Below are 24,672 nucleotides of genomic sequence, written 5' to 3' on the forward strand. Positions count from 1 at the left end.
CGAAAAAGAAATTGATTTCAATATATCAAAGAAGAAAAAAATTTTATCTTCTTACATCAAGAATTCAATGTCGTAGTAATGAAACGAAAAATTTCAAAGTAAAAAAACAATTTGAATATTTAATAGTCTTATTTTAATAGGCTTATTTTAAAAAAGAATTTGAATATTTAATAGTCTTATTTTAAGTGTACATAGTGCAAGACGTAGTTTCTCAATTCGTATGAATTATAGATAACGAGCGTATATAAGAACGTGGACTGAGTTCCAAAGTGCGACTGCCCTTCTTGCTTCTTCTAACGAATGTTCCGCGAGTGAACGAGTCAAGCGGACAAATCATGACGTCGTTGACGAATTTGCCGCCGATAGCGAGGCTGTCCAGCAGGGTAATCAGGATCCTTGGCTGCAATCCTGGTCCGATGACGTTGCAGGGAACGAACACATACCTCGTGGGCACCGGACATAGGTGACAAACGTCAATTATATTCATTGACTAAGCCGAGTTTCTATGAAATGTTCGACTGACAATTTTGACATATATAATAAAAGTTCGAGGCACGAAAGAGATAAATATCGAGTTAAACTAACTGTTGTTTTTTAATAATTAAGATGACTAACAATATCAAAAGTAGGTTAAAAATGATGTCATTCGTCTAATCAAGTGACTAAAATGGAAATTTTGAAAGATAAGTATTTGTATAATGTTGTATGTTAAATAATATGTGAGAAAAAAAAATAGTTGGTTAAAAACGAATTACCAATTACCACTGTCGTATTCGAACTAGAGGGAATTAAAAATCACAGAATACATTCTTTGATGTTTTTTAGGTTACATGATACTTTAGGCTTCATAATTATACGCATGCGTCATCACAAAGTAGCGCGCCATTTTAGAAGATAAAATCTGAAGTAATTCCAGACACAAAGTCCAAAAGTCAGTACATATAAATCTTTAAGATGCTGTTTGCAAATATATCTTTAAGATCTGGTAAAAATTTTTATGCAAGAACACAAATATTTATAAATATAAATATATAGAATATATATATATATATATATATATATGAATATATATACGAAATGTATCCATATATGTTCAATTTCTTTTGTTTTGTAAAATTTCTGTTTGCTATAAGAAAAATAATAATAGTAATGAGAAAACATAAAAAATAATTAAAAGAATAATTTTTGCATTATTTCTTCTAAAAAGTTAACTTTGAAGAAATGAGAAAAAATTACTACTATTTTTCTTATATCAAACAGAAATTATACAAAAGAAGGAAATTAATATGAACGTAGATCGAACATATATTTCCTATATAATTTTATATATTTATATGTATTTATACATGTTTATACATGTTTATACATATACATATACATTTATACATATGTTTACATGAACAATTTTTTTATCGAAGAAGCTTTTTAGACATTTTCAACATATTTCATGTTTCAATTTTGGGTTTATGCTGTCATAATATACTTTCTTTTAAAAAAAAAAGAAAGCTTACATCTAATCAAATGAATATTTGAATGTTAAAAAATGATTAATAAAATATTAATAAAATTAAAAATATATATGTCATGAAGAATTATAAGAATTTTAATTATTTAATAAGAATTTTATCAATGTTTATACTAAATTATCTATAAAACATTTTTCTAAAAGTGAGGAAATAATAACCGAGATATAAGATATCTTCAAAATCATTTTAGAATATTTGCTTCTATGCTATTTAGACATATCGAAGATATTTATAAGACATTTGTAGTTTTAAGATGTTATTATAAATATTTTAATGTTTTATAGCATAAAAACTTTAGTATACTTTTTATTAAATGTATTAATAATTTTATATAATTAATATTTTATATAATTAAATACTAAATAATAAAAATACATAATTTAATTTATATTTTATTTTCAGAATTGCATTTAAATATAGGAAAAATTGTCATAAACTTTTTCGTATACTAATTTGATATTCATCTTTAACATGATATTCATCTTTGACATCTGAAGACGCTATCAAAGGAAAAAATTTACTTTTATTTTTAATCATGTTTCCTGAGGCTAGAAAAATCATCGACTTAGAAAAAAAGTATATATATATATATATATATATATATATATAAATAATCATACATAAAAATATAAAATTATATGTAGTATGTATTTATATATTCTTTTGTATATAATTTATGTCCGTATATATATATATATATATATATATATATATATATATATATATATATATATACAGAAAAAAGAAAACGGATAACTAACAAACTACAATGCGAAACATTATCTGAATATTGCGATAAATATTACCATAGCCTTAGTAGTCTAGTGGATAAGATGCCTGCCCGGAAAGCAAAGACGATCCTGGTTTGATCTCTGGTTGAAGTGATATTTTTCTGATATATTTCCGATTTGGGGGAAATAATAAAAGAGATTTTAATCGATATCAATAATATTAATATTTCATATTAAAAAAAGACTTTAGCAATCAAGATCCTGCTTGCCAAGGAAATGCCATGTTTCGCGTTGTAGTTTGTTAGTTAACATGTACTCGACCTATATCTATGTACATATATGGATATTTTATATATAATTATATATATTTTTATATTACATTATGATTATATATATGAATTCTTTTTTGCCAAATATAAATATAAAAAGGATGTCTCAAGAACTAAAAATGTATTGCATTTGATCTTCCTGAGAATATACAAAGGAGATCCTGGGATTAAAATAAAAGATGTCCATATAGAAAAATCTGTTTTGTGCATATTGGATATTATTTCCTGAGGACACCTATATGCTATCCAGGAATAAATAATTTAATTTCCTACTCCATTCCCTTTTTAAGAAGCTGAAATTTGGTATAAAAAGATTAGCCTTTTTAAATGAAGGAATACATGATTCGGTATTTTTAGACATCATATAAAATCAGTTCTCTGCAAACAAACAGAAAATAGCGCTTCAATAAAGGTAAAGGATATTCAAAAGATAACGAAAGTAAATTTTTTTAAATTAATTTCGAGAAGAAAGAATAAAATATCTAAGTTAAAAACGAGGTTAAAAAACAAAATGCATTATTCTTCAATAGATTAGTCGGCGCAGAGAAATTTTCTTTGATAAGAAATTCATTATTGCAGGCGCGTGCTGGTCGATTCCGGAGAAGCAAAAACGGCTGAAGCCTATATAAAACTACTGGACAGTGTCTTGAGTGAAGAGAACGCGACTATCGAGCACTTGGTAATCACCCATTGGCATCACGACCACATTGGCGGAGTAGAGCCCGTGCGGAAATTAATAAAGAAATTGTTCCCCACGGACAAACAACCCACTGTGTGGAAACTGCCACGATCACCGAACGATACGAATAGATCGGATGATGAGAAATCCATCAAGTGGGGACCTCTGAAAAACGATCAGATGGTCGAGGTTGAAGGAGCAAGACTCCAAATTAAGTATACGCCAGGACACACCAGCGATCACGCTTGCCTGTTGCTGCACGACGAGAATGTTCTATTCAGCGGCGATTGCATTCTCGGGGAAGGCACATCGGTTTTCGAGGATCTTCATGATTATATACTTTCATTGAAGAAGATCCTAGAGTTACAGCCTAAAACAATTTATCCAGGCCATGGGCCGGTTCTTGATGATCCTCTGCCACGTATACAATATTACATTAGGCACAGACAGCAAAGAGAAGAGGATATTCTACGAATATTGCAAGAGGAGAGAGATAAGCCAATGACAGAGATGGACATCGTCAAGCTGATATACAAAGTAAAAATTAATTACTATTCGTTTTTTTTTTTTTTTTTAACATATGCTTTTCAAGCATCTATTTTAATTCGAAATAATTTAAAATGCAATATGTTAATTTTTTACATAAATAATCAATTTGCCTTTTTTTTAATGGAATCAACTAAAACAAAACAAAAAACTTGTGCAGGATACACCGGAGAAGTTGTGGCTAGCTGCAGCATTTACTGTAGAACAACATCTTCGCAAACTAAATAAAGAAGGAAAAGTATTGCAAGAACAAGGTGGCTGGTGGATAATTAAGGGCAAAATATAAATATTGTATTAGCTAAAGAATGAATTAGAATATTTAAAAATTCGAAATAATTTCGGTCAAAAATTTACAAAACGTCAATTTTAGAAACTTTAATTATACTTTATGTATAAATATATAAATACAAATTTTAATGCAAAAATTTAATTATGACTTTATATAAAAATTTAAATTAAATTTTTATCAGAATTAGGAATCATAGCGAGATATACAAATTCTATGAGAGTGAGAAATGTCATTGTGAAACATTTATTCAACTTACAGGAGTAAATAATGATACATTGTTACGAATTTCTGTCAAAGTTAGGCTGATAGCTGTTATGTGACGTGCGTACAACGAGAAGAGCACACGTTTACAACAATTTCACGAGGTACATATCGCAAGTGGTACACAAGTTATTTTCCCTGTTTAGGCGAGCCATTAGTCATCACGTGCGGCTACGGACACATTACAACGGTCAATATAAAATATATATATATATATGTGTATGTATGTATGTATATGCGTATATATACTTGGCTATAAAGACATGTTGCTGTCGCGACAATAAATGTTTCATTATATTTTTCATTATAAAATCTCTCTGTTTTTTTTCTTTTATTAATTATATAATCTTGGCGAATGTTAGCATCGCTCTTCTTGAACATGGGGAATTACCCCGAAAAATTCGATGTCGCGATATACGTACATGGGATATTGCTAAAGTGCGAAACATTTAAACAATATGAGACCATGGAAAGTCGAATGATTTATAAATGATTTTTCAATATATAGCAATGCACGAGATCATCACGTAAGATATTCAATATCCTATATTCAGTATCTACAGAAAATTAAAAAATTATAATTTAAAGATAAGTTCTAAAATTTTTTAAGTTTTGAAAGATTTAGAATTCTAGAGATATTCGATGATCTTGAGAATTCTGAGAGCTAAGCATTTGGACAACGATTATGTAAATTTCCATTTTTAGAAACAAAAAAATTAAATTTCATGTAATTTCAATAATCTATGTAATTCTTTGTAATTCTTTGTCCGAATTTTATATATAATGGAATAATGATAATAGAATAATATAATAATTATATTATAATTATAATTAAATATTATTTTTAAAAAAAGTTCAATAAAATGGACGAAAAAAAGTTTTTAAAACTTGAAATTTTCTGTGCCCTAAGAACAAGAGTATCATAAATTTATACAAAGAAATATATATTCGCTATTAAGGAGTTTTGCGACGCACTTTAGTTACATCCAATATATAATATATAGACATATATCCTTAATAAGCTCACTTTGTTACTTAGCCCGTCCTCTATTCTCTCTTTGGATAAACGTAAAAAATATATATATATATACTACTTCAACATACAATAATCTCTCATTCTTTCTTTCACGCCCCATCATTTTGCTATTCTATCAAGTAATGATAACATTAACGCATTCACAATTCTATCATTATCGATGTACTATATAACAAAAAAAAAACAAAACTTCAATTATCGAACAATATATATATATATATATATATATATATATATACATATATATATATATATATTCTAAATATATGAAATATATACTTGAGACATGTGGAGACCACAGCGACGAGATGATCCATTTCTTTCGCAACGAAATCGTCAATAATGATCACAACAGCATAATCGATGATATAGTTCATACAGTTACGCATATATGTTCTCATCCATTCCCATACTCTTTTTTTCTGATATTTTGCAAAAATAAGAAATAAGAAATAAAATAAGATTCGAGGAATTAAATTGGAACTTTGAAATTCTTTACATTAATTTTCATATTATTTCTTAGTTTCTTTAATCAACATTAAACTATTGATTAATTAGTTTTACACCGCTAAAGGATTGTAATTGAAAAACAGTTTCAAAATGCGACGCCTGAAAATTAATTATTTGGACAGTAGTTTTTCTATATTCGTATGTATTATTCTATTCTGCAAATAAGATGAATTTAAAAGATCAAGATCAAAACTCAAAATAAGATGCGCAAACATCAACAAAGCATCTAGTTATACACAGAGACACACTGAAGATAAATAACGAACCGTCAAGAAAAATTGACAATTCATAGAATAGATAAAATATGTAAAGGAAAAAGAGACGTATGAAAGAGAAGAACATTGGAATTTGTCGCGCTTTCTCATGCGCCCGTCTTATACTTAAACGTTAATAGTTTTCGATCCATAACGATCTGCTGCTGTGGACTTACGGCGTTTCTTTACCGCGAATCACAGGATGAACAGGAAGTATCTCTGAAAACTTTGGGTCATTGAGAAATTCATTATAATGTCTTGAATAAAATGTCGAATAATATCTCATGGACATCTCATAAATTGCAGAATTGGATAAAGTTTATTAGATGTTATTAAGATTAAATCAGAGATCAAAAATTCTAGAATCCATAATTAGAGAGAACTCTAGAAATTCTGTGAAGAGTCTAGAAAAATGTGCTAAGACCCAAAGTTAACATAAGGTGCACTCGTACTCTCCGTTCTATAAACGTGACTTCGCATACTATAAATGTGGCACAGAATTGTCAGCGTCGGATCAAGGTAACGACCTTATAAACCGAGATTAATCCTGCACGGTAATAAATCCAGACAACACAAAGATTCAAAAAAAAGAAACATATCATCCACCTAGGACACTTTAATTGTTCAATCATTCTTGGATCTTTGTATCCCACATTTAGTTAATTGCAACTTAGTCTAAGCTCCATGTAGTGTCTTATACACTTCAATATGAGGCAAGTGAAATTTAAAACCAGGTAGCTATATTTAGCACCAAATGCAGGACACGTAAGGCAGATTCTTTAAACTTTCATTTCGGAAATAAATTCGTTGGAAAAGTCACCCTCCCCATCTCGAAAAACGCGATGATACTACAAGAGGAATCCGCTTTGCTCGAAACAATTTGGATTAATGTAGCTCAAAAGATCATGTTCCGACATGGAGGTGAGTTCTTGAGGCAGCATTCCATCCTCCGTCTTTCTATTGGATGCGGTACTCGCGGCAGGATTGGGAATTGGAGCATTCACAGCCTGACGATTTGTAGCAACCGGAAGTGCAACCGGTGGTGATTTGCTGGCGACTTGTTCGATAATGTTGTTTTGTGCTGAAGGAGATTTCGGTAGGATTCCTTCCATCGCATTATTCATCAACTGCGCACTTTGAGTCGCCACACTATTCAGAATTTTCTTCGTAGCAATAATTGCATGAGCGGTAGTCGTCGAGATAGGCCGATTATTGATAATATCCTTTGTGGCATTGGTGATGACATTATTGATAGCTTGTTCGGCTGCATTAGTCAAACGTTGTTGAGAAGGTTCCTGAGCAGCACCGCTAGCTAAAGCAGAACTAGCTTCGGCCACAAAGCCCGCGGGTTGATTTAACATAGAACCAATATCTTGTTGAACAGCCTGCTGCATGGCTTGCGCCGCTTGAGCTTGTTGGACAGCTTGCTGTACCGCTTGAACCTACAAAACATTTTTTTGTTTGAAATTATGGTATTTTGAATAAATAATATATAAAATATGATAAAAGTAATACTTCTTTCAGAATTATTGCCATTTACATAATATTCATTTATATATAGTTTCTTTACATCATTGATTTGCCTCATTATTTTGGATACCAAAATATTAAAGTCATCAAAAAATAGTTTACAAGATACTTTAAATTTTATGTTATAATGTAGAACAAATAGAAATAGAATAAAATATAAAATATTTCGTAAACTATTATCTTTCTGATAATTGTACCTTAATATTTTTATGTCCCAGAATAACTAGAGAAATCATATTATGTAACGAAAAATATGATTCCATTAAAAAAATGGTCACTATAAAAAATGTATTGAAAGCAGCTCAAGCTGCAAATAAATTAATATCACAATCATATGGCTCTCTTGAAACCTTATAACTTTGTCTTAAAATATTTTTCATCAAAAATGTTTGTTTTCAAGATAATTGATTTAATTATATATAATATAAATAATAAATTAAATGTTTATAAATTTATCACTAACCTGCTGTACCACCTCTTGTGTTGCTTGCTGCACCGCTTGTTGCACCACTTCTTCAGTGGCCTGCTGCACCGCTTGCTGCACTACCTGAGCCGCTTGAACTTGTTGCACAGCTTGTACTTGCTGCACTGCTTGCTGCACTACTTGAGCATGCTGCACTACTTGCTGGACTACCTGTTGCTGGGCCTGATGCACCACTTGGACCGCCTGTTGCTGCGCTTGCGCAACGACTTGCTCGACTTGTTGCTGTGCCTGTGCCACTACTTGTTCTACTTGTTGTACTTGTTGCATTACAGTTACATCTTGAGTAAGCACTTGAATCTGCTGTTGCATTTGTTCTGCTGTGACTGCTGGCATTGCATTGCCAGCAACCTGGAAAAAAAAAAAAAAAAAAAATAGAAAAGGAATACATTAAAATTACATTAAAATTCATTTATTTTCATCATAAAAATTCTTTCGATCCAAGAAATTTTTCCATTTTATTAATTTTATATTATACTTTAAAGTTCAAAATTTGGTTTTAGGACTTTAAATTTTATTTCGAGATTCCAAGCTTCCACTTACTTGCAAATTCTGAATTTTATTATAACTAAAATTTTCTCGTTCAATCTATTATATTTTTTTCTTTCTAATGTAATCTGAAATAAAAAATACTTACTGTAGAATTCGACGTGGCAGTTGCCGTATTAACTTGTGTTTCTGGCAATTGCGGTAATAATGCTGCATTGATAGTATTTAATAGACTTTCTCCCGTTTGCTCTACCGTTGTCGTAGGCGATACTGATGTTGTACCCGCAATCTCTGCCAATGGTTGTACCGTTTGCGAAGGGATCAATGCCTCCAGTAACATTGTCTTCACCGGAATCGGCGGACTAGTTCTAGTCTGCTGGCCCATTGGCTCGTGCTCTGCTGTTACGTGATTCAATATTGTTGTAGAATTGGGATTCACCGAATGCAATGGAGATACCATCTGTTCAGCTGCGGAGTTTACTAAGGCATCCAATTTTACTGAAGTTTGTCCTAAAAAAAATACCGTCGCACGCATCGTGCTATTTTATTCTCTTCTATATTATGTTAAAAATTATTTCTTATATCCTTATGAACTTTTAAAAATTTTGAATACGAGAAGAGAGAGTTTAAGAAGTTTAAACTTATTGCTTAAATTTGCTATGATCTTTAAAAATATAATATAAATAAAGAGATAAGTGTCCCTAAACAGTTACATTTAATCACCCAAAATATTATTTTTACCTACCTGTATTGGCTAGAATTCTCGGAGGAGCTGCCGGCTGTTGACTACTTCCCGAAATGATGGAAGCCCGCTGTTGTTGAATAGCGAACTCATTTTCTGGATTATCAGATTTCTCGTTGGTACCAACCGAGGATTCCACGTGATTCAGGTACTTTCCCACCACATGATTATTCGACGCTGACAATTGCTGCGACCCGGAAGCACCGGTGAAACCTGACAGTGTGCCAAAGTCGGACTGATGATGGTGATGTTTCATACGAAGATCCACTACCCCGGCACCCTGAAGGACGGCACCATTGGAACTGTTGTCCGTTGACAGGACACCGTTCGTGTCCTTGAGACGATGAGGACTAAGAACTTGGACCTGAGTTGACTCATGCATGCCTACAATAGAGAATTAAGAAATATTTAACTTAATTTAGATTTTAAGATGTATAAGAGAAAATGATTCAGATTTGGCCGATTGAATTTTAATCGAATATCATTTAGTTTTCAATCACAAATCAAACATTTGCTACACTCACCTCCAAACGAAGTCGAATGATGCGTATTCATTGCGCAATTTGACAAAGGATGCTGGGTGCGTATCAGATCTACCACTCCGAGAAGACCGCTTACATTCTCGTGCACAGGGCTGTTACTAGCTGCCGTCGCGACGGCAACGGTCCTGATAATATCTGCTTGCGAGGGCGCGGCCTCTCTAGAATTCTCCAACTGCTGAAGGGGAGAAGTGACCGACGTTGGTCCGTTTGTGGCCGTCGTCGGCGTCGGAATGCTTTGCATACTGTTTTCGCTCAGCATACTATTCTGACTGTTCTCGTCGAGCACTTCTGTTTTTAAGTTATCCGGCAGAATTAGCTGAAGATTGGACGAGGATCGACGAGTCATTAGAGGATTCGCTACGAGCACCGGAGGTGGCATCATGACATCGGAAGGCGAATTCGAGGACTGAGAAGAAGTCCATAGCATCACCGGGGTCACCTGAGATGGTCCTGTCGGTGGTGGACTCGGGTCGTTCTTCAAAGCTTCCGTAGGAGTACTCTGTTGCGGTTGAGTTGCAGTGTTCGTCAAAAAACTTGCAGCTCCCGCAGCAGTTTGCGTTAGAAGAGCTGATGAGTATTAAATATATAGTGTTTAAAGTTACATTCAAAAATTTCAATTTATCTGAGAATTTAAAATTTCTCGAATAGAAAATCTTTCAAGAATCTTTAAAAAAAAAAAAAAAAAAAAAAAAAAATTTAAAGAATCCAAAGAGAGAATCGAAAATGTAATATTAGCATTTAACAACTATCAAAGTTCAAGATTAAAAAAATTAGAATTTAATGCACGTTTAGAAAATCCATTAAACTTACTGCTGGACGCAACAGCCGTAGCCACGACAGAGGGTGAAGTCAGACTGGCTTCGCCATTTGTCAGCGGAGGCGAGAGGGACTCGATTTTCCCTACGGATGGCTGCGGAGGAGTAGAGGTGGCCGTGTAAAGAAAAGTATGCGGTTCGCTGGTTTTTCCGGAGGACACCGCATACAACTTGACGCTGATTGTTTCCGTAGGCGCAAGATCCTGTCTGCGGTAGGGTGGAATTACGCATACTAAGTGTGCCGGATGTAAATATTCCTTGTCCGGCAGTACGGTGCATTCCCAATGTGGTTCAAGGCTACTCGACAGATCATCATTGTCCAACTGAAAGACTACTCGGGTGTCCTTGAGGAAGTTCTTACCCAGTATAAAGAGTTCCAACCCGCCAGTACACGGGCAGGATGTCAGAGACTTTTTGCAGATCTCTGGAATTCCAGGCGGTTGAGCTGCGAACATACCAGATGGATGACTTCGTAAGAAAATTGAATAAATCGTGAAATGTTCCTGTTCGAATCTTCTCTAGTTTATAATTTCAACCTTCTTTACTTCGTTAATTTATTATTTCCCTTTTCTTTCTCGTAATCAATCTATCCGGTTTTCCTAAGCGTCTGAATAAAACATCCATTCTATCACTCAACTCACTGCAGACTATCGGCTGAGAGCACACTTGTAGCGTCTCTGTGGTTCCATCGGCGTGCGTGATAATCGTGCGAAACACCATGCGGCACCGTGTGGATTTCTTCTTGCTCCTTCCTTGCAACAGCCCGGCCTCCTGAGGGAACCTATGTTCGACATCGACATTACGTTCCTTAAGAATGCCGACGCAGTCGCAGGTGATGTCCTTCGCTGGCTCCATGTCAATTTCTATTACGATCGTGCCGTCGATCTTCCGCTCGACGCAAGGTGTGGAGTTTTTGCCGCTTACTCGACAGGCCTGGTAAAACATGTGAGGCGCGACTCGGCCAAGATCAGTACCAATAAACACCTGCAGGGTCGTCGGCTTATCGTAGCCGACCAGTCGAACGATGGGAAAGCCATTGCCGCTACGGTCCTTCACCGCACCCCGCGAGCCCTCCGTCTGATAGCGAGCTCGATGCTGTTGCTCAGGTTGGCAGACAATTTGCAGTTGGATTTTGCCGTCGGCGGAAATGTTGGCTGACGATCAGAAAATACCAAAAAACAAACAACAACAAACAAAATTAGATCGGACTGCCGCGTGGGTTTATCTGGAGAGTGGGGCAGGTCAGAGAATAATTTACGGAATACACGCAGGTGCGAGTAAATACGGAGTACCAGATTGCTGGGATTTTTGGATAGCAGAATGTTTACCATTGATCTGTTGGAGGAATGCCAAACGAAGGCAGATATATTGTGTTAAAAGTGATCCAAGAGTAAACTAGATGTATAATAAATTAATACAGATTCTTGGAGACCTAGACTATTCGGAGATCTAGAAAATAGGGATAAAGACTCTTAAATCATTCGTCATTCAAGCCAAAAATATATTAAATTTAAAATATTTCGACTTCAAAGATTTGACAGATTTAAAAGAGACTTTGGAAAGTCTCAAGTCTAAGTTTAAAATATGTAAAGCTCTTACTTCAAGATAAATCAATTTACAATGTATATTATCGTCGACAAATCTATTGTAAACCAATTTGATCTTTTAACTAAGAAGTGACGCAAACAAAACATTTCTATCATCATTAATCGTTTTTACTCAAATGTCTATGATAAAACACATTGCTCCAATATCAGCAGATTATAAATCGTCTGACCTATATTTGGTATCGCAAAAAGCGAAGTATCGAATTTCATATGTATATTAAGGTTGTTCTTCTTTTTTTCTTATCACTGCAAGAAAAAGAAAGAGAAAAAAAAAGGTGCGTTGGCTCTCAAAGCGAGGAGATAGCTTATCGGTGGTAAAAGCGACAAAATAAGCAATTTCGCCGGAAATAAATCCACCAATGAGTTTACTTTTGTTGCAAAATATTGAAAGCGACAACGCGGCTTCTGCGATCCGGAGTAATGAATTGTTTCATCCCTTCCCTCGCTTCTCCCTGGAGCAAGACAAACGTTGCAGAAGTGACTGGGTTTATGAGATGCAATAAAGTGCACGAGATTGTTGTTGATATTACTTCAGCTGATACCGAATGTGTATTCAATATTGATAAATAGGTTGCGGTTGAGAATTCAAGACGCGATATTTTTGTACAATTGCATCAACTATGCAGCAACGAGATTTGTCTTTTGGAAAAAAATCATGAAGTTATATGTAACAATCGTAAATATATTTTAAAGAAAAATGAAAATTTAGATAATGTTAATCTCGATGTAAAATTCACACATACGCACAAAATTTTTTAAATAACAAATCTAAATGTCTCTGAGAATCTGTAGTTCTGAAAGTTTTCAGAAGAATTCAAAGCCCAGAAAGATACAAACCCAAGTAATCTAAAGACCAAAGGTTTATAGAGTCAAGAGTTCAAGACTTGAAAAGATTAAAACAATCGCTAGAAATGAGTTCGTATTTTCTGATCTATCTTAGAAACTTGAAATTGGTTTTACATGTATGTTTAATCAATTATTTCGATTACAATAATATATAAACCATTTGTGATTAAAAGATTTATTCTATTATTTATATGACACGTAACTGTGTGCAAATGCAACTTATCGTTAATCTTGAGTTTATGCGTTTTATGACAAATTGATTTAAAGAATTGAAAATTGTAAGTGAGAAAGAGTATGAACAATAATGCATTTTACAGGGCGCCTACTCAAATCTTATAAAAAATTCTCTGAGATTTCCGGACTTTCTAGATATTTTTATAAATACCTAAATAAGTTTACTTTATTGAACATGCTTTTTAATGTTTTCTAATTGCGAAGGAAAATCGCTTAACATTTTGATATAATCACTCTGCCTTAATTACTTTAATAGAGGCATTTTCTTTTTTCCTAGTAGAATTTACTTTATAAAAATTCATAAGTCATATAAATTTATAATGTGTATATCATAGCAATTACTAACTTGGATAATTAATGGATTGCTGACAGCTTACATTATAAGAGCAAAATTATTTTTTACATTGAAAGAAAAGATTTTTTTTTTTTAATTTTATCCATTTTCTCTGAAGAAAACAAATTTATAAAAGTTCTCTAAGTCTCGATAAAATTCCATAAAAGTCTCTGATTTTCAAGAAGAAATTCTAAAGAAGAAATTCTTTGAGAATTCCAAGTTTTTTTTAAAGAATAAACACTCTGTTTTAGGGATCTATATGACATTAGCATTTTCTTGACTTTTTTTATGACAGCTATCTAAGGACGTACATAGTTGCGAGATAAGGGTAACAGGTCCTTGATGAGTAATTGGTGTTCTCTTGGCCAACACGCCCATGGCAGGTCGGGGCCTGGTTACCCCCACAACTCTGCCTATAGAGTTAGCATTTCCGGATTTGTTACCGGATATTCCTCCCAAACCAATTCCATTGACAGTGGTTCTAACTGTCGATGACTTATTGTCAGGACTAGTTCCGGGAGCCACTTCCGGAAATGCAAAGTTCGCATCCTCAGACTCTAATTTGATGTCCATCTTTCTTCTCTTTGAATCCTCCTCGCCAACGTTATTCCAGAGCTAATAAAATAATCACAGAATTAATCATTTATTAATTCATGTATAACGTAATGTCTCATATTAAATATTCACTAAAATTAATTAAAAATTATTCTTAATGATTCTTGAATATATTAAACAATTGCCAGATGAAATAACAGTGCTAAAACCTGAAATAATAATATTTTATATATAAAATTTAAAAGTATACACACAAAATTTAGCAGTAATTTCGCAATAGCTCCGTAATTTTATTTTGGTAAATCTTCATTCAGTAAAAATATGATATCATTAAATTGAATTAAAATTAAACTGAAGAAAAAAAAAAATTGCTATCTTTTTATATTAAATTCAATTATTAAAAAGTTATATTTTTCTTAAAAGATAATTTTTCTCAAAATAATACGGCATCATTTTTCACTTGATATTGATATGAAAGAGAGTTGAGCAATCAGTATAACGGGAACACCCCGTATGTGCGTGAGCGTCTGTGTGCTTAATTTAACGAATCAGAACTCGGCTGGGTTCAACTACCGTTCGAGCGGTCGGCGATCTCCGATGATGATATTGATGACGATCACGCGTACCCTCGTGAACACATTAAATAACTTCATCTGGCTTCTAACGACAGGGTGACTCAGTGCCGTAATCGTAGTAAGAGTAAGGAAAGTGCACGGCCCCACGAGAGGGGCCCCGTCAACTCTTCCTGCTTCTTCTTCTTCACATTTCCATCTTTCAGCAAAGAGAAAAAGAAAAGAAAACGAGATATATCGGAAGCGAGAGTCAGTTAGATTCGATTGGCAACTTGCGGAATTTTTGAAAATTTTTGTCAATCTTTTCGAATTCACTGCTTCAAGATGCCATTATTTCTTTGAACTTTCACAATGCTACAAATAGGAAATACAAAAATAAGTTTACGGGCCCCCTGAAATCTCTTTGGAACTTGCTAGAATTACTAATTACTGCTTTATTAGAATTTTAGAGCGCAGATGCTAGATCTTTCAACAATAAATACTGGAGTTTTAAATATTTAGAATATTTCTATAATGCCTATGTCTATAAATTCTAATATGTTTCTAAATCAATAAGATTAATTGAATTGTTCGGATTTTATCCGGATCAAATCCATTCGGATTTGGAAATATCCTATCATTAGCAAGTACTAACAGTGACGTTATTGAAGTGCTGTTGACGTTCCTCAGAACCAAGGCCGGAGTCGTTTGAATTGTCGTCTGGGGTTGTGCCGGTTCTAGGCCCGTGATCATCCGAACTCCTCACAGCTGTGCCGAAAGATGATAATGGAAGTCTGCCTTGTTTTGGTTGTTGTTGCAGTTGAGTTTGTTGCTGTTGCTGTTGTCGATGTTGTTGCTGCTGTCGCTGATTAGTAATCGTTCTCCTAGTCGCGGAATGGGCACGATTACCAGTAGTGTTTCTTGAAACGGACGATGCTGTCACCGTTGACGACGCGCCGCCTGCATTGTTACCTGCAAATTAGCAATCTCGCCGTCAGTCCCGCTTTTAATCGTTAATTATTTTCAGGCAGGCTGCAAATAAATTTCAAATATTAAGTAAGCCAGCTAGGCTAAATAGAATGTAAAAAGAGAGATTTTTAAAATCTTCATAAAAAAAAAATTTTTTTCGTTATAAATCTTCACACAAATCCCTAAAGTTCAAATCAAAACTCCTTATATCCTCAAAATTGTCAAAAACCATATAAATTCTCATCTATCAAAGCCGCAAATCCTCAAAAATCCGCATAGATCTTTCATAAATCATCCAATTTTCGTTATAAAAGAATATTAACTTTTAAATCTCCCCCGTTTCGAAAAAAAAAAAAAAAAAAAAAAAAAATGCTTGAATTTCAAGATTCCAACAAATTTTTTTCCCTATTTCTCCTCTCTTTCTCATCTGAGATCCAAAACACTTGAAATTGCATAACTACCGATCAGTGGAGTCATTTTTGGATCCTACGGTCCTCAGATTAGTGGATCGCTTGCCACCGATAAGATTGGAATTTTCGCTCAAATTTACGAAAAGCACTGACGAAAAGCATTGACGAATCAAATTGCAATTTATAAAAAAAGCTGATATTGTATGCAGAGAGAAAGAGAGAGAGAGAGAGAGAGAGAGAGAGAGAGAGAGAGGGAGGGGGGGGGAGGGGAGAAAGGCCAAAGAGGAAAAGATACAAAATGTACGAACCGGGACGAAAGAGGACTAAAAAGAGCAAGTGATGACAAGTGCGGGAGAGACGCGCGGAAAGACGAAGGCAGAGCAATGTCGGGCGGTCTATCTATAGACCACCTCGACTACTGGGACGGGATAATTGCGTGGGGGGTGAAGTTGCAATCGCGGACGCAACTGGTGGACGCGACGGGGTTCGATTCTTCCTTCCCCCCCCCCTCCCCTCCCGGCTGTAAGGGGTGGGCACGTAATCGACGCATGCACACACGTGCATAAGAGATGCATCTGTGTGAACGTCGAGGAAAATCACGGGACGATGTCAACGACCTGGCGGTCGGTTTCCAATCTCTCGCTTTCTCCCTTTCCCCTCTTTCCTTTTCTGATATTGCCACCAGTTTGCAGTTTTATTGCCGATCATTATGTCACGTCAAATCGCAACAATTATCCCCCCTCTTTTTTTTTTTCCCCTTTTAGATCGCTAGACCACTTAGGCCAATCTCGTTATCAGTCTCCTTTCACCTCAGCGATGTGTTATTCTGCTACGTTTCACTTGCTACGTTATATTACATCAAAATGTTTCTGCATCGTGTCAGAATTTTCCTACGGATCCGTAGGAAGTGTAAGTCTCTTTGCTTCCGCTTTTCGCTCATTTCAGATGAAGGATTCAGAGCATGAAGCTCAGAATCACAGAATCTGCGTAGTCAAAGTCTTACTTAGAAAATGAGCAAACGCGAATCTTACAAGTCCTCGATGTAAGTTGCATTGTTACGAAACCAATTTTAGACACGTAACACCGTTCACCACGATCAACAGGTCTACGATTTGCAACGTCCGTCCCAAATATCAGGCTGTTTGGGTTCGACATTAGCGTTCACCTCGCGTGATGATTTCAGTTGATGGAGAACGGACACGAGAGACATCACAAAAGAGACTAATGCACAATTCTATTCTCTAACGTGTATTAATTCGAATGTCGTTTTAATTTGTTCTTTATCTTTTTCTATTTCTTAGAAGAAAAAAAAAATAATGACAATAGAAGCTAAATTAAATCGAGATTAAAGTTAACTACGTTGTGATGAGAAATTTGGACTTGACGGGCCAAGTGGCATCCAAGTTGTACCGCCAGCAGACGGCGGTATTATTATTCCACGAAGGCGCCATGATAAAACTCGAAAGACCATTCAGCGCGAATCTGCGAATTTTTTTTCTCTGCATCTGTGTTTCGAGAAGTTTCACCACCACGCTTGGCCACCCCCTCCTCCCCCTTCCCCCGGTCTGGACGGTCTCGCAAATAACCGATAGCGATATGCTCGCCATGATGGCTGCATAATCAAGCGGCAATGCCATAAAGATAATAATCGCGAAGGTCTCGCGGGTGGCGACGCTCCGGTGCTTTTAATTATCCGGGCAATCTCGCCAGCCCGATAAATAAACGCGACGGAAACGCCTCGGTAACACTTGCGGGGGCCCCCGAGGTGAATGTATCTCTTTACTCGCGTCGCGTCGCGTCGCGCGGGACGCAACTCAAGCGAGCGCGAGCGCGAGCGCGCGCGCGCATGCGCGCGCGCGCGCACGGAAGGGTACCTACCGAGAGACGAATTAGGGCTCCCGCCGGGTATTTGCGTCTCTCCAGCCGCGTCCTCGAGGCCCCGACGGAGGCAGAAAGAAATAGAGAGAAAGAGAGAAAGAGAGAAAGAGAGTGTATGTACCCTCTCGATAACAGGATCGATAAACATCGTTACTATTACACGGCAAACACAGAACGCGCGAGCGCGCTAACTACGGCGCCTCTCCTCTCGAGTCTCAAGGATATATCGTTACCAGGGCAAACGGACGGAAGGACGAGTGGAATGGACGGATAGGCTGCCGGATCGATGCTCGGTCGATCCTCGGCGGCGGCCAGACGGCGACCCGTTCCGTGGCGCGGCGAGAACCGCGGCCAAAACCGATTTGATCCGACTTCGAAATATCTCATCATCTTTTATATCGGATCATCATCGATTTGGAAGGTCGCGAGGAACATGTAAACCCATGTAAAGGGTACAGGGTCGTGAAAATGGGTCGAGAAAAATGAAAAGAAACAGTCGAAAAGGGAAGCTCATCTCATAGTAGAACGCTAAGCGTTCTTAGCTCACCAGATAGTGGATCACAGTAGATATAGAAATTTTATAAATAATGTAGATGACTAACAGCTATATATATATATAGAATAGAATTTTCTGATATTCTATGATAATACTTAAGCTTTATTATAGATTAAACTCGTAAATACGATGCTTCTTAAAATTAGATATCTCGTAGACATCTAAAACAAATATAAAGATACAGTAAACAATAGAATTTTATAAAAATAATTAAATGGACGATAAATGGCTTTTAAATGGATAATAAATCGTGTTGCAATGTTACCGATGTCCTGACTATAAACTAGAAGATCGTTAAAAGAATCGTTTAATTTTCTTGTAACTAATATAGAGATTTCGAGTTATAGATGTGAAACTAGATGGAAAAATGTCGCTTAATTAATTAAAATCTCCAGCAGAAAGTGCTACATTGATCTCCGATTGATATAATTTTTCTTGCTGAACGCCCCACTTTAGCGAGGTACTTATCTCTTCACTTGTTTTTTTTTTCTTTTCTCTTTTTTTTTTTTTTTTTTTCATAAATGCCTTGGGATTTCTTTGGGTTCCGACAATTTGTTGCGACAAGTCCGCGTAGCGGTCTGTGTACACTTAATGGCATCTCTGATAGCCTACTTAAGTAGTCGCGATAAGAAGCTGAAGAGTCTTCATAAACTCGGTACTGCTTGGTACCAGAACTGAAAAGAAGTGGAACAAACAACGATAGAGGCGCGATACATTTATTAATGCAATTTCGACAATTCTCGAAAATGATAAAGTTTAAAATTAAAAACGAGTCAGCAGTCCTGCGGTAACGCAATTAATAATACTTCAAGATCGAAATAGAGAGATGTTAAGAAGATATTAAATCAAAGTAATGACTTTCAAGAAGAAAAAAAAAAAAAAAAAAAAAAACTGAAAATTAAATTAAATTAAAACGGCCCGATGTATAAATAAAATAGAAACATAGAAAGAGAAAGGGAGGGAATGAGAAAGAGAAGAGTTAAATAAAATTTATATCACAAAGATATAGCATTGGTAAAAATATTTAAATATAATAATGTCTGCTGGTGGAGAAGAAGAAAATAAAGAAGCAAGATATAAATTTTATTGATCACTGATTAGAGGCGCGATAGTGGCTTTTTGATAAAAAAAAAAACATCGTGTACCTATTCGAACAGGTTTGTCGATAAAGAGATACTGATTTCAATGATTACAGCAAGTACGGTTCGGAACACATTTGTGACGAAAAAGGGGGAACAGACAAGATCCTTGAACGATAACGTGAAATTACGACTTATTGATGAATTCGGATTTAGAAAACGTCCGTATTCTCTATCGATTAATATTCACGACGTTGCGTGAATTTCCATGACTTCGGTATTGACGATATTGTTGATATTGTTGATTTTATCGTGATGTCAATGACGATGTATAACAAAACTCTGATATTACAATATAAGAAATTCTGGTACGACCTTGGAGATCAAAAATCCATATCCAGGAAAAAGAAGAAGAAGAAGAAGACATGTACATGTGTGTTCCAAATACGTACTTTCTCTTTAGAAACGAAGATTTCACCAACAAGATAATAATAAAGTAGCAGCGATATGAAAGATATACAAAGTAAATTAAAGTAGAAAATTAATACCTCCAATTATCTTGGTTTCTATTAAACGCTCCTTCTCTTTTAATTCTCATAATACGAAACGATAGAATCGACAATAAAGCGCAACTGATAAATTTTATAAAAGGTTCATCAAAATGACATTTAAAAATCCATAAAAAAAAAAAAAAAAAAAAAAAAACGACCGCTTAAAATTTAACGAAAAACAAATATCCATCGAATCGAATGTTTCTTTGTCGAAGAGAGATGAGAATATCTATCCTCGTCCTAATCAACTACGAAGATAATTACATTAACCAACTGTATCAGTGTAAATATTAATTTATCGCGTTTTTATATCGACTTGCTAGCGTTGGATAAAGAAACTCCAGCAAAATAAAGTTATCGATGCGAATATATAAAATTGCTCCAGTGAAAATTTTAGAACGTGAAAATTTTTTTCCCCGCTGTCCCCGCTGAATTATTAATCTTAAATAAACAGACCTATGATACAATGCAATACAAATGATTTCTTAAATAAAATCTTATTCCATCAAAATGAAAGCAACATATCACTTTCGCTTTGAAATATTTACATCTACGTTTATACATCTTGTAGCAATTTAATTTTTTTTTTTTTTTTTTGTAACGATTAATAATACGTAATCTCTGATATCTTTGGATTTTAAAAATCACCGCAGATTGTATACTCTTAATTAGATTTTTTTTTTTAAATTTCGCTCAAAATTTCATAATTAAAATTTCATAATTAATAAAATTTCATTCACGACGAAATGTGCGTTGAGAGTGCGCTGTTGTTAGTCGTGCGCTAACTAACATGGCCGTCTCGAAAAGCCAGTTTTGTGTGGTTCAATCGAATTTATCAATCCGCCGCCAATTGAGTCAACTGTCGTGTGCGTTTGTTGCTCCGTTATTCAGCGAATTATAGGCGTTATTCAACTATGCATACGCAGCATACGCTGTTAATGAGCCGCGTATGCGCGTATTCGTGTTTACACGCGATTTTAGCGATCATTCAGCACAAGCCGAAGAGACAGGTGTCAATTGGAGATGATGATGATCGCATGTGGATCGCATGTCGAAGGTGTTTGGAAACACACGTATATTTATGATAACGCAATTAAAGTTAACGAACTTTTCAGACTAAACTAATATTTCCTGAGTCACCTCGGATCTTTGCACAATATCTTCGAATATTCGAAGAGAGGCCTTGGAATCTTCGATCTTCTCAAAATTATAGGATCTTTCGATCTGATGACTTGTTGAAGCTACCGTTGAATTTTTCATACTACTCTCTTCTTCTTCGACATTAATTTGAGTTTCATCGAGCTTATTAAAGAGGGAAGATTTAGTTTTAAACCGCTACGCTTCAAGTCCGTTAGAAATAACGGTATGCAGTTGGCGACATAAGTAATTATCTTGAATTTATATATTTATAAGCTCAAAAATAAAAAATTACTTGCGCCAAGATTCTCTTATATACTGATGACTTTTTTCTATTTGTCTATTTTCTTTCTTCTTTCATTTCTAAATGAATTCTATCTGAATTTCTATCTTTATTAGGAAAAAGAATACATCATTACGTGGTAATATCTGAAATATTCAAATTTCTAATTCTCAAATATTTACAGACTGAGTTCAGAAAAAGAATAAAGAAGTTGAACGATTCGATCGATACATTAAATGCAGAAAAAATCTAGAAATATATTTCAACGTTGTTATTCAACGATTGCACAATAGGTTTTCTGTTTTTAAATATTTCTGCTTATATATTCTTTAAGTGAGGTTCATAACGACATTAATAGATCTATTAGAAGCCTCCCACTTTTAGAAATAACTTATTTGGAGAGTTGTGTTGAATTGTGCTAGATTTTGAATTGTGCTACATTGTGCTCGAATTTTAAAACCGTAATGTGAAAAATGTCATAAAAAATGTCATAAAAAAAAAAAAAACGACATTTTAAGTTAGTTTCCCACTTTGCGATTTTTTTTAATTTTCTCGATTGTGCTAGGTTGTGCTAGATTGTGCTAACATTGTGCCAAAATATCATCTTTAAAAAATAATAACAATAGAAGTTATGATAAAAAATAGATTTGGGAAAAAAAATATATAAATGACATTTATTCTTGTATCAGTCATCTAAAGAGCATACAAATGCACATCTAACATATACTCGCTTAGCACAAATCGGCACAACCGACGGTTTCGTCAGCACAACGATATGAAGGGCATTTTACTCTTGAGCGCGGCCCTTCTCGCATTTTATGTTAAAAAAAAATGTTCGGGTTTGTAGTTAATGATCGCTAGCCTAAAATGTCGTTTTTTTTCATTTTTTATAATATTTTTCATTACAGTTTTAAAATTCGAGCACAACTCTCTCAAAATAAGTTATTTCTAAAAGTGAGGGACTAACTTCTAATAGATCATTAATAGAGTGTGTATAAATAATTTATCGTTTTTTTTCTATCTTCTTTTTTGTCTCATTTACTGCTTGAGCGATTCGATTTGCCGAATGCAAATCGCTGAAATCAATGACGTCATTCACGAGTACAATCGTAAACAATGACAGGAATACGAGCGCATTAATAATCGCCCCCGAGAAAGACGTGCCTGCTTGTCTCGAAGTTAACTTTTCATTCTTTAATTTTCAACTCGTAGATCGCAATTTTCAGCTTTTTTGATCCGCATTTTTCGATTCCTAGTTTTCAAAATGTTTAAAAAAAGTTAACAATTTACATTTTTGATGAACGTAAATCCCATCAGACGCTTATTTAACTTTCAAATTTCAGAAACTTCTAAACTATGATTGACAATAAAATGAGATTTAAGTAAATCAGTTAATTTTCTTTTTCTTCATTAGTAGTTAATTCAACTTTTTGTCCGGTAGCGATCAATTTGCTTTTCTAATGTTCGCGTGAGATGTATTTGCTGCAGATCAACTTCCCGCAAGATCAACTCCTTGTTCCTTGTATCTCGTTCTTATATTTTATCATGTCTCGACCCTTAGACGTGTATCGGGAACAACGAAGGTTATCTAAAACTGTGTGCGCACGGCCATTTTCTTGGCTGACCGGTTGCGATACTAGCGCCGAGTATTTTCAACAATAATAATGCCGGCGGGAGATAGTACGGAAAAACATTCGTCATAAGTCCGTTAACCCCGCAAAAGAGAATGCGCGCGCGCGCGCATGCGCTCTTTGTTCCGTTCCTAAAGCACATTTTAGACGATTTGCAATTCGCGCCGGATTTTACATAGGAATAACAGAATTCGATTTGTAACTTTCATGTCATGTATTTTAGCACAAACATAGTTTAATATACGTTGTATGTTTTCTATTGTTAAATAATTTTTATATTATTTCACAGTATATAAAATTGTAAATAGAATTTTATTCTTATTTCTAACATGATTCGGATAAAACGGACAAGGAAAAAATAAACTTTCAAATTTCAGAAACTCCTCAACTACGATTGACAATAAAATAAATATTAAAAGGCTTAATTTTCTTTTCATTTCATTAATAGTTAATTAGTAGTTAATAAGGTAATTTAATTACTAATTCAGCTGCTTTTGTCCGACAATGACCATCTTATATACTTTTTTTATAACGCAAATAAACAAAAAATGCAAGAACGTAGACAAAATGTACACATACTTGGCTGGATTTAAAAACACCGGATGTATCATTTTTTTATTGTTCATCGAATTAAACAAGGATACTTGAAAATAATACTTGAATTCGGATCTTATTTCTGAACGCATTATTTCTGTGTTCCAAAATTCATTGTTAGGGAGACGTTCATAGTCCATTCTTGTTTCAAGACTGTTTTAAGCAATACTTTAAGATACTAATATGGTTTTCATTGGATTATGAGAATTTAAGTATGTACTTAAGACAATCTTAAATATAAAAACTGACTATATATCTAATATTGAAAATATAATATAGTTCATACATATATTGCGGATAATGGATTTTTAGTACTTTAGTCGTGAATTTTGAAACGCAGCCATGATAATAAATTTTCTAGATCTCTGTAGAGATCTTTTTTAGCCCTTTTGTAATCAATAACTAATTATAGGCCATAGTGTAACATCATAGACTTGTTTTGAACTTTTTACAATGTTCTTTCCTCTTTTTTTCCTCAACTTTTTTTGTCCTACGGACAGAAAAAAGTCATTGGAAAGTATTCAAAAAACTAAAAAGTGAAATGTTATGCTTTTTTTATCTTGTATGATAAATGATTATGCATTTCCTTTATCTTCAGGCTAAAAGAAAATACTTGTATGCTTAATATTTTTTTCTCCGAATCGGTAAAAAACATTTTACTTTTTATCTTCATCGATTTGATTTTTTTACATTTTGA

At 34.4% G+C, this 24,672-nt stretch overlaps 2 protein-coding genes across 4 annotated transcripts in view; one reads left to right on the top strand and one right to left on the bottom strand.

Moving 5' to 3' along the window:
* The first annotated feature begins 225 nt into the window (after positions 1-225).
* On the top strand, positions 226-4,673 carry LOC105434017 (endoribonuclease LACTB2). Its single transcript, XM_011649570.3, has 3 exons — positions 226-463; positions 3,166-3,802; positions 3,972-4,673. The coding sequence occupies exons 1-3, from the start codon at positions 336-338 to the stop codon at positions 4,095-4,097; spliced, it is 891 nt and encodes a 296-aa protein (XP_011647872.2). The 5' UTR covers positions 226-335; the 3' UTR covers positions 4,098-4,673.
* NFAT (nuclear factor of activated T cells 3) overlaps positions 4,328-24,672 on the bottom strand; it is a 38,939-nt gene continuing 18,594 nt past the window's right edge. For 2 of the 3 annotated variants that reach the window (XM_011649572.3, XM_011649571.3), the window contains exons 2-10: positions 15,543-15,859; positions 14,093-14,396; positions 11,402-11,914; positions 10,756-11,205; positions 9,928-10,512; positions 9,407-9,787; positions 8,810-9,171; positions 8,155-8,523; positions 4,328-7,603 (exon numbers count right to left, since the gene is read on the bottom strand). In XM_011649572.3, coding sequence (XP_011647874.2) covers positions 7,010-7,603; positions 8,155-8,523; positions 8,810-9,171; positions 9,407-9,787; positions 9,928-10,512; positions 10,756-11,205; positions 11,402-11,914; positions 14,093-14,396; positions 15,543-15,859 — 3,875 coding nt within the window. In that variant the 3' untranslated portion in view covers positions 4,328-7,009. The other variant, XM_011649573.3, reaches the window with a different exon arrangement.

The sequence above is a fragment of the Pogonomyrmex barbatus genome, unplaced genomic scaffold (assembly GCF_055798465.1).
Source record: "Pogonomyrmex barbatus isolate J1 unplaced genomic scaffold, ASM5579846v1 scaffold15, whole genome shotgun sequence".
Taxonomy (NCBI): domain Eukaryota; kingdom Metazoa; phylum Arthropoda; class Insecta; order Hymenoptera; family Formicidae; genus Pogonomyrmex; species Pogonomyrmex barbatus.

Bases quoted from the DNA above. Each gene is read 5' to 3' on its own strand.
- LOC105434017 (XM_011649570.3), top strand. From the start codon at position 336: ATGACGTCGTTGACGAATTTGCCGCCGATAGCGAGGCTGTCCAGCAGG. The intron at 464-3,165 runs GTGACAAACGTC...TCATTATTGCAG, and splicing joins CTCGTGGGCACCGGACATAG to GCGCGTGCTGGTCGATTCCG. The intron at 3,803-3,971 runs GTAAAAATTAAT...AAACTTGTGCAG, and splicing joins TCGTCAAGCTGATATACAAA to GATACACCGGAGAAGTTGTG.